At 38.2% G+C, this 10,320-nt stretch overlaps 1 protein-coding gene across 7 annotated transcripts in view; it reads left to right on the forward strand.

The window, feature by feature from the left end:
* Positions 1 to 10,320, forward strand: part of WDFY3 (WD repeat and FYVE domain containing 3) — a 240,176-nt gene that overhangs the window by 163,984 nt on the left and 65,872 nt on the right. For 6 of the 7 annotated variants that reach the window (XM_019624066.1, XM_019624070.1, XM_019624071.1 and 3 more), the window contains 4 exons: positions 972 to 1,207; positions 2,399 to 2,533; positions 4,252 to 4,431; positions 5,840 to 6,073. In XM_019624066.1, coding sequence (XP_019479611.1) covers positions 972 to 1,207; positions 2,399 to 2,533; positions 4,252 to 4,431; positions 5,840 to 6,073 — 785 coding nt within the window. The remainder of the gene's footprint in view (positions 1 to 971; positions 1,208 to 2,398; positions 2,534 to 4,251; positions 4,432 to 5,839; positions 6,074 to 10,320) is intronic. The other variant, XM_019624068.1, reaches the window with a different exon arrangement.

Raw genomic sequence — 10,320 nt, forward strand, 5'->3', positions numbered from 1 at the left:
CCCCACCCCCTCCCAACCAACAGCCATCAGTTGCGCCTCCATATCTCTGAGACCACCTCTGCCCACTTCCCTCGTTCATTCACTCTTGATTTCTTAAAGCTCAAGACTTTTTGTACTTGAAATTTCACTTAGAGTTCACTATAAACAAAAATCACTGTGTCCTGATGCAGCCAGTCCTTCAGAAATGTGGCCATGTCATTAAGAAGGCCGAGAGACACAGAGTAACTTTATAGGCTGTAAAGGAGACATCAGGCCTCAAGTCCTAGTGCCACCACTCATTAACTTTATGACTATTTTCTATGTGATAATAGCAAATACTAACTTGCACGTTCATTGTGTTTGAGAAATGCGATGATATGTTAAAGAGGTAAATTGCTGTACAATTTTTTCTTAATTAGAAAAGCATACTTTGGAAGATTAATTCATATCACACTGAACAATTGGTTGGGATGAAATATTTAAGAAGCCATCTAGATACAAATCCATGTGAGGAAGGATTAATTTGCTTATTCATTTTGTCTTATCTCTAAATTCATAGGTAATTTAAGGTTAACTAGTTTATGATGATTTTCAGGACAAAGAAAATATAGTCACTGTATTATAGTAATTATATTGTTAAGTTATGTTTTTGTAGCATCCCAAATATTTGGCCGTATCTTGAATTTTACTTTCTTGTTAGGGAAATGCTGGAGCTCTTTTGAGGTCATTCTTCTAATGAGCAAAATTTATATTACCTATCTGATTATCTCAGCTATGTGTCATGACCTGTATCTTCATAGGCAGGCTTGCTGAAGTCAGAGAGATAGTAAAGGAAAACTTCTGACTGAAAGATTAATCCAACAATTGAATTGTTAATTGTCTGTATTTATATGAGTGTTCTGGATGGAAATGTCGCATATACTGAATTACTCCTTTGTGACTGTAGCATGGTAATCGATTACTAATTTTGTGCTTGTTATGTTTCCTCTTAGGATTCAATGTGGGCAGGAGTGCTGGTGGGAGATCGACAATCAGGGAGATTAACCGGGATGCCTGCCACTTTCCTGGCTTTCCAGTTCTTCAGTCATTCCTCCCTAAACACACTAATGTTCCTGCCCTGTATTTCCTGCTCATGGCATTGTTTCTGCAGCAGCCAGTTAGTGAGCTGCCTGAGAACCTGCAGGTCAGTGTGCCTGTCATCAGCAGCCGCTGTAAACAGGGTTGCCAGGTAGGAATTACCTAGTAAGGTGTAAGCGTAATTATGTATGCCCCCAATTCACTAGAGGGTAATGGGTTCATCACAGTAAACCACTGATTCCGTCTCTTTCTCAAATTTAGGATTTGCTATGGGACAGAAAAATCTGAAAATACCATAGGAAATTTCCCCAAAAAGAAGTCCTTCATCCCTGTTTGTCCTTTGTTTCTTTATGGTTACTCTATATGATTATATATGAATAAAGGCTTCGGATGATATTTTAATGGTGATCTAAAGAATTCTCTTGAGTTATGTGATTTTATCTAGAAATATAATTTCATTTCTATAGAATTAAAAATGAAGGGAGTGGTATGTATACCATAAAATAAATTGGGTGGGCATGACAGGATTCTTAGTGCAAGTTTTGATGAGAAAAACGTTTTTGATTTCTTAATGGGAAATAATATCCCTGTTAGAAAAAAAAAGGCTGTGCTTGATTTCTAATCGAAGAACATTGTGGTTATCGATACATAACTTATGAATGTGGCACTGCAAAGACTTAGGTAAAAATTTAGTTTTAAACTCAACTATACGTCCATCATAATGCCAAATGCTATTCAAATCAATTCTAGTAATTGATAAAACCTTTTAAATGAAACCCGTACATTAAATCAAGATAAAGATTTGTGCTTAGCAGTGTTTGGTTAGTTATGTAATTTTTCAAAATAAGCATGACACCATGGTCAAAAAGTGTTACATAAAACTACTATGAATAAATCTCCTCAAACTGATTTTTATTTTGTCAAATCTTATCTGCATGTAATCCAAACGTGAAGTAGAACGTTGCTGAGAATGGAGGAGAAAGTGAGCTCAACGTGCTTTTTAAAAAGATCCTGCTTAAAATCACTGGTTCTAAAATTTCATCTCCCGGCTAATTAGCATGTATTTTGTTTTTGTTTGTTTTCTTTAGAGAAAAAAGTGGAAAGCAATGTTTTTACCTTAGGTACCTAAGACAGGATGATCCACAGCATTCCCTTTTTCTTTATAAATGTACCAATGAGTTTTAGAAATATAGGAAGGAGAGTTGCTAGGTCTCTGTCTCTTCATCATTGCTCACTTTGAAAAACAACTATTTCAAAGAAATTTCAGAACATTAGCAGTGATGAGGGTTGCTACTGAAAAAAGTTGCCAGTGGCTAACCTTTATTCACCTTCACCTCCGCAGTTTGATTTGGATTCCATTTGGACGTTTATCTTTGGAGTCCCTGCCTCGAGCGGAACTGTGGTCTCCTCCATCCACAGCGTCTGCACCGAGGCCGCCTTCCTGTTACTGGGGATGCTCCGCAGCATGCTGAATTCCGTGAGTTCCCGGGGACACTGGCACCTGCCGGCGGCACCTCCTGCTTGTGATTTTTTTTTTTTTTAATAGAGGAATCTTTTGGTAACATAACTGTGTTTACTGCATGGGCTGTGTAACCTCAGCCTCTCTGTTTTGTTAGCTCTAATGTAAGGACGAACCTTGCAGCTGTTAAGACCATCGAGTCTGGAGCCCTGCTGGGTTCAAATCCCATCAGTGGTACTTGAGTCATACTTACCACTGTGCTTCAGTTTCCTCATGTGTAAAATGCTGGTGAGAACAGAATTTATCTCTCAGGCTGGCTGTGAGTGTGTAGTGAGTTAGCATATGCACAAAGCACTTACAAGAGTGCCTAGTGTATGGTAAGTGCTTCATAAGTGTTAACTGATATTATTAGGGTTAGAAAATACATACTGCAATGCCAACATGTATATAATGAATATATATATTGTAGTATATATATATATATATATATATATATCATTACAATAATATGTTTTTTGAACTTTTAAAATCACTTTTCTTTAGAGATTAAAAATATCAGTGCAAGTTTTATTTTATATTTGTTTTTTCTATTCTAATTATTTCTAATGTAGATATGAAGAATTGAAAGAGTAAATGACAAAATGTAAGTTCCTGTCTATCTTACAGGAATACTATGAAAAAGAGCTTAATTTGTTTACACAATATAGGTTCACATTGTAAGAGGAATTATTAACTAGACTCTTTGGATTACGAGTTCATGACAAAACTTTTCTTATTCAAAACTATTCTTATGCCATCTTGGAAAAGAACATTGCCATTACATGTATTAATTTAGAATGCTTTAGGATTTTTTCCATGTCCTCTCTGTCCTGCCACCCTCCCAGCACCTCTGTGTATTCACCACTGAAGCTCTCCAAACTCCATCCTTCTGAGTTTTTCTGGATGCTTCATAGCATGATTGATTAAGTTATTGGCCATTGGTGATTGTGCTCAGTCTCTAGCCCCTCTCCCCTCCTTGGAGTTTGGAGGGTTGGGTGTTTAGGGCCGAACATTTTAACCCTTCAGTCATATGGTTAGTTCCCCTGCAAGCCTCCATTCTTAGGGCCTTTCCAAAAGTCACCTCATTAACATAAACGCAGATGTGGTTGAAAGGGGCTTGTTAGGCGTAACAAGACACCTTTATGGCTCTTGTAACTTAAAACAGTCCAAGAGTTTTAGGAGCTCTATGCGAAGAAAAAGATGAAGGCCAAATATATATTTCTAATTATAAATCACAGTATCACGATTGCATAATGGGTAAGAGCATTGTTTTTGTCATTTTACATGACAGTGTGAGGCTCACAAAGGTGAAGTAACTTTTCCATCTTCTATCTTACCCCTAACTCTGGCGTGATGGATGATGGGGCAGCTTTGTTGGTAATTGAGCCACCACTGGCATGAGCTGTACTCCTGTTTTGATAATGATGATTAATCAAAACCACTGACTCCAGCTACTGGGCTGTGAGTACTCTACTGAAGAGACAAACATCCTGTCGGTTCCTAGGGGGGCATTGTTTTTGTTTTCGCTTATTTCTCGATTTCTTGTCATGTGTGCGGTTTTTAAAAGAGTTCAGGACCATCAGTATATCCAGTTTTAGAGGAGCAGTGAGTATGCACAACAGGTGTAAATGAATGTAAAATTATTTAGCAGTGTCAGTTTTTCTAACATAGGTTTTCTTTCCTTGTCCCTGTGGTAGCCTTGGCAATCAGAAGAAGAGGGATCTTGGCTCCGAGAATATCCTGTGACCCTGATGCAGTTCTTCCGATACCTATATCACAACGTCCCAGACCTGGCCTCCATGTGGATGAGCCCTGATTTCCTGTGTGCATTAGCAGCCACCGTCTTCCCCTTCAACATTCGCCCTTACTCAGAGATGGTAGGAAAGGGGGAGGAAAATGTCAAACTGCAGTTAGTCTGCTCCAGTGGTTAGCAGATTTTCTTTTTTTTTTTTTTTTTGGTCAATCTTTTAAGCTTCTTACCACATTACAGTTTCATAACTTTCTACTTCACCTCTTACAAGAAAATCTGGTGTCTCGCTCCCCACACTCTCCTTCTGCTTTCCCCTAAAATAACAGTGAACTCAACTTCCTGTTCTCATTTACCATATTCTTGTAAGTTCCTTGTCAGTAACTTCCCTCCCCAAGTAGCTGTGGATCCATTTCTTATTTTTTGTGATAATAGCTATGTAGTTGTGAAATGTCCTTTCCAGGTTACAGAACTCTAGTCAAACTAAATTTCTCTCTATTGATTTATCTCAAGAATTAGGCATTTCCTGGATTTAGTCTTTACAAATTAATTATAGGGTTGGTTGTCTTTATAAAAAATGAAATATACATATGTCCTTTTTGTTCAGCTTATCTTATTTCGCTCAACTTTTATCTTGCATATTTTGTACTAATTTAAATAAAAATTATTAGACTATAATCATATATAGTATACATACTTCTTTTATCCTTTAAAACAAGCCCAAAAGACAGTTATTCACCGATAGTAATTTAGAATTTCATGATGTTTCCTCTTATTTCCACCACTTACTCTAGGGCCTGGAATAAACTATCTTCTTCATACTAATTTCTTCATGTGTAAAGAAGTATTCATGCTAAACTTGTGGAGCTTTTTAGGAGAAAGACAAGTATAGCACATGACCTTAACACCCTGGCTTGTTTATAATTTTAAAATCCTCATTTTGAGTAAAACAGACCTTTACTAACACTTCAGTTTTGTTTTGTTTTTTTTTTAATGTCTTCTACTCCTTTCTTTTTATGTTGGCTCAAATTTGGCACTGGTTTTATTGTTGCTTGGTTGCGTGTTTATTTATTTAGTTGTTTTTTTGTTTGTTTGTTTTGTTTACCTGCAAACATGGATTAGCCTTTAGGTGCTGCCATTATGCCAGGTCTTTACCTGAAATTCTATGCCATTTGACTTCTCAGTAGGTCTATTTCAAATATGCAAATATATTATTCTAATTTTATTATTTCATTTAAGTGCAGTTATCCACAGTAGAGATAGAATTCAACATAAAGCACATGTATGGTTAGTGGCAAGTCAGTATTTTGATATTAGAAAGAGAATGTGTTGAGTAAACCTGACCACAGTACCTATTACAGCCTTGAAAGGAGGGGCCAAGTAAAGCAAAGTGAAGTAATGCGTTGAATGGCTTAATAGGAGGTCAGTGTTGAAGGAAAATGCTATTGCTGCTACAATTTGGTTTTTAGGAAACTTGGAAGTAAAAATACCAACACAAGCAAGTGTGACTAGCATACATTTCCATTTAATTTTACTAGGTGACAGATCTGGACGATGAAGTCGGATCTCCAGCAGAAGAGTTTAAAGCCTTTGCAGCCGATACAGGGATGAACAGAAGCCAGTCCGAGTACTGCAATGTGGGCGTCAAGACATACCTGACCAATCACCCGGCTAAAAAGTTCGTGTTTGACTTCATGCGGGTCTTAATCATAGACAACCTCTGTCTTACCCCTGCCAGCAAGCAGACTCCGCTAATTGATCTTTTGTTGGAGGTAAAAACAAAGAAATACATTTACACCTGTTTTGCGTTTTTTTTATAATTAGAACCTTAATAACCAAGCAGGTTTTATGCCTTTCAGATTTTCAATTCTTCTGGGTTGTATAGACAGAACATATCATGGACTATGTGAATTTTTTACCCCAGATGTGCTTTATATCCTATTCATTTGTTTCTCTTTCCATTCCTGCAAGATGTCCCCAGTTCAGTCCTTTCGCACCCTTTACCTAGACCATAAATTGACAGACTTTAAAAGACCAAATAGTAAAATATTTTAAGCTTTGCAGATTATGTAGTCTTTGTCACATCTACTCAACTCTGCCATTGTAGCTAGAAAGCAGCCATAGACTGTATATGAACAAGTGAGCATGGCTGTGTTCCGATGAAACTTTATTCACAAAAACAGGCATAGGCTGGATTTGGCCCATAGGCTAAGTGTGCCAGGGCTCTGAAAAGAACACATTTTATGGAAGATTCAATCAGTGCAGAGACTTACTTCTTTTCTCTCTGCAAAACTTCCTCTGTGCTCTCAGCAGTTTTGACCACTAAGCCTGCACTTTCTTTGCTCCCTCTAGTGGCAGATACAGTTAACTTTTTATTTGAAATCTTGAAACCACAGCAGATGTCATTTTTATTCATGGGAAAATATCTCCGTTTGGTCAATAAGGAGAAATCGCTAATGTAATTTAGCTTCCAGCCATGTTAAGCATTTTAACTAGGACCACAGTGTTTAATATTGGCAGAAAGATAGTCAATTTCATCAATAATCCACGTAAGAGAATTTAAAAGCATGCCTGGTAGACCTTGTCCTCCTTGGAAACTTTAAAAATAAGAGAAAAGTTGGCCAGTATCTTAGTGCATTGGGTAAGAATTTGAAGCATTGAAATGGTAATCAAAAAATAACAGAATGAAGTTCAAAAGAGAAGTATATAAAAGAGCATTTCAGAGCCAGAAAACAAAATACACATATATGGAAGATCTGAGGTGAGTGTCTATAACATTTTGAGTCTTATAGGAACAGTAATAATCAATTAACCATGGGTAAATGATATAATTGTCTTTTATATAAGTTTTCTGTACTGTTCAATAGGGAAAGTTTGGTATAACATGTATTAACCTTGAGGCACACTTCTCATTGTCGTGGCCACTCATTTACCCCACAGTGGAACTATATCTGATTGTACTCGGGACTCAGGGTGGTTGGGTTATATTTAGGGAGAAGCACAGCGTCAAGATGGAAACTTCGAGACAGAGTATAAACTCCTTAAGTGAGGGACCAACTGTTGTGTGTTCTTTCATCTCTCACCAAATTGACACAGTGTTGGTGAGTTCTTTAAGTATTTTTGAATGATTTAATTATAAGTGCATCTCTGGCAGTTCCCAACCAGGAAGATGCAATACTGTGTAACAAAAAGAGATACAAATTTGTTTTTAAAAATTAACTTAATACTTTGAGGAACTTCAAATCCAATACACACATATAGAATACACACACAAAAAGTGCTATTGCATTCCATGTCTTCATATGCTGTAAAAAAATAAATTAGAAGCATATGATTTTGAATGTTATGATTATGAAATCTTTATCTCTGAAGAAGAGAATTATCCTATATATTTACCATTACCTACATGTAGGAAGGGGCTTGAGACAACTGATTACCAGTCTGATACACCTGAGCCTGGCCATCTTCAGTCTTAGGATTGTTGGAATCTCTTCATAAGATTATACCTACAAAAGAAAGTGTGAAATTAACTATATTAGCAGTCTTTAGAAATAAGCGATTCCCATTCATATAGACTGGCTTGAGTCTGACACAGACCAAATACAAGAGAGGCAGTGTGTTGGAATAGAAGGAGCATGGGTTTTTTGGTTGGTTTGTTTGTTTTTTGTTTTTTTTAGCTGAGCCATCCTGCCACCTGTTGGCAGCTCAGCGGCAGCTCAGCTCGGGCCGGGAATCGAACCGCTGTTGCTCAGAGCTCAAACTCTTGAGCGAGCTCTTAACCAACTGAGCCACTCGGCTGGCCCAAGGAAAATGGGTTTTGAAGTGAGAACTACCTGGTTCGAATTCTGGCCCTTTTGTTTATTATATAAGCATTTTAATCTCACTGAGCTAAATTCATTCTCTGAGAAATGATATTATATCTTGTCTCCCCTGCATGATTGTTGCAAGAGTTAAATATATGTCAATCACCCAGAAAAAAAATTTTTTTTTTAAAATTAAATGTGTGCCGGTTATAACTATATGACCTTGACCAAGCTCTGTTCTCCTCACCGCCTACAGTTTGCCCATCTTTTAAATAGTATAAAAATCGAACCTGTCTCTGAGGACTCTTGTGAGAATTAAATAAGATAATACATTTAAGATTCATAACACAGGACCTGGCCTGTAAGACTTACTCAAGCGATCAAGTGACCTGTGTCTTCTCCTAGCTCCCAATTCATCATTGTCCTCTGCTGTCACCACCAGGCGCGTTATGGAGGGCCGAGTGAATTGGCTGCACATGAACACCACCATGGCAGCAAAAGGAACGTGCATGAGAACATACCACAAAGTATTCGGATATTACCTAAAGGAAAGATAAAGAAGCTAAGGGGGCTCAGTTGGAGTGTGCACCTGTCTGATACCGTCAACAATTTTCTATAGTCTGAGGAGTTTACTACTCTACTCCAGCCATCTTCTAAAACTCCTCCCCATTCACATCAGAGTGCAGCCCACCCTGGGTGACTACAGGGCAGTAAACAAACCAAAAGAAAGTAGCAAAAGTGGGCAAAGAGAGCACTCTAAAATAACCGTGAGAACAAGCACTGAGAGGAATACTGTAGTCAGAGGGGAGGCGCTCAAAACCCACCCCTTTAAGGCTTCAGCCCATTACTAACCTCGGAATACCAAAGGCCCTTTCTCCCAGAGCCCCAGTGGTCTCCCCAGGGGCGTCTGGCCTGTGCACACGGAGGTTCTGCATGGTATCCCCAGGCCTCAAAAAGGAGGTTAGGATTCTTTGAAAACATGCTGTTGACTGGCTTCACTGTTTTCCTGGGGAAGACATACCTGATAGCCAGAGGCCAGAGCACCTCACAGTGCTTACCCCGTCTTCATTCTGCCCTGAACTCATCATGGTCGTCTGGTGGGCCACCAGATTTATCTGGAAGAATGATTAGGAGACTATAGCAGAGTTGTTCTTGCTCTACATTTGTTAACTGTAAAATGGAGATTTTTAGTGGAGCTGGAAGAGTGTGGCATAGCAGGCGAGGCCATGAACTTTGGCCTCCAACAATCAGTTTTGAACCCTTGTTGTGACTTGACCAAGTGACTTAACCTTTCTAAGCCTCAATGGCCTTATCGCTAAAATGGGGCTAATAGTATCTACTTCAAAGAGATATTTCAGATTGAGAGAAGGTACATGTAAGCACTGTGTTTGGTGTATAATAGTCACCCAATAAATGTTTTAAAAAAACCGAGTGCCTTCGAGACAACTATGTGCACATTCATAATGTCTTAAGCCCTTTAAAAGTTATGCCGCTATATAAATCTCTGCAAAAACATTTGACCTCGGCAGTTAGAGCCAAAAACAAGTGTAAATTCTGGGTCATGATCACTCGTATAACAGCTTTAGTGCGAGGAATCAAAGGATTAAATGCCTATGGTGACTGAACCAGCCTTAAATCCTTATAGGGTACAAAAGAATTGTTTGTTTTTAGCTGAGCCATCCTGCCACCTGTTGGCAGCTCAGCAGCAGCTCAGCTCGGGCCGTGAGTCGAACCGGTGACCCTGTTGCTCAGAGCTCACACTCTAGAGTGAGCTCTTAACCAACTGAGCCACTCGGCCGGCCCTACGAAAGAATATTTTTTGATCAAGTAAAAATAAAGTGTTGAATGATCAAGCTACCTCTATGTTCTGTGGTCTCTCTGTTTTGTAGACTTTAAAACTTTGTATAGTTAAGCTTTGATAAAAACCTATTCATTATTATCCCATTAAACACCTTGAGTTGATTATAATCCCGAATGAGCTTTATGATTTGTTTTATCTGTATCTCATTATAAACTGCCAGATCTCTTTTGAAAGTGAGGTGGAATCATAGATTATCAAATATTTATTAAATACTTATAATGTTTTGGTTTTGTTTTTTTTTTAAGATTTTTATTGGGGAATTGGGGGATGGAAACAGTGCTGGGGAATTGGGGGAAGGGGAACAGACAAGTTGCTGTCCTTTTGTTCTTCAGTCTAGTTGTGGAGGACGTTGCTT

The sequence above is a fragment of the Hipposideros armiger genome, unplaced genomic scaffold (assembly GCF_001890085.2).
Source record: "Hipposideros armiger isolate ML-2016 unplaced genomic scaffold, ASM189008v1 scaffold_576, whole genome shotgun sequence".
In the NCBI taxonomy this organism is placed as follows: domain Eukaryota; kingdom Metazoa; phylum Chordata; class Mammalia; order Chiroptera; family Hipposideridae; genus Hipposideros; species Hipposideros armiger.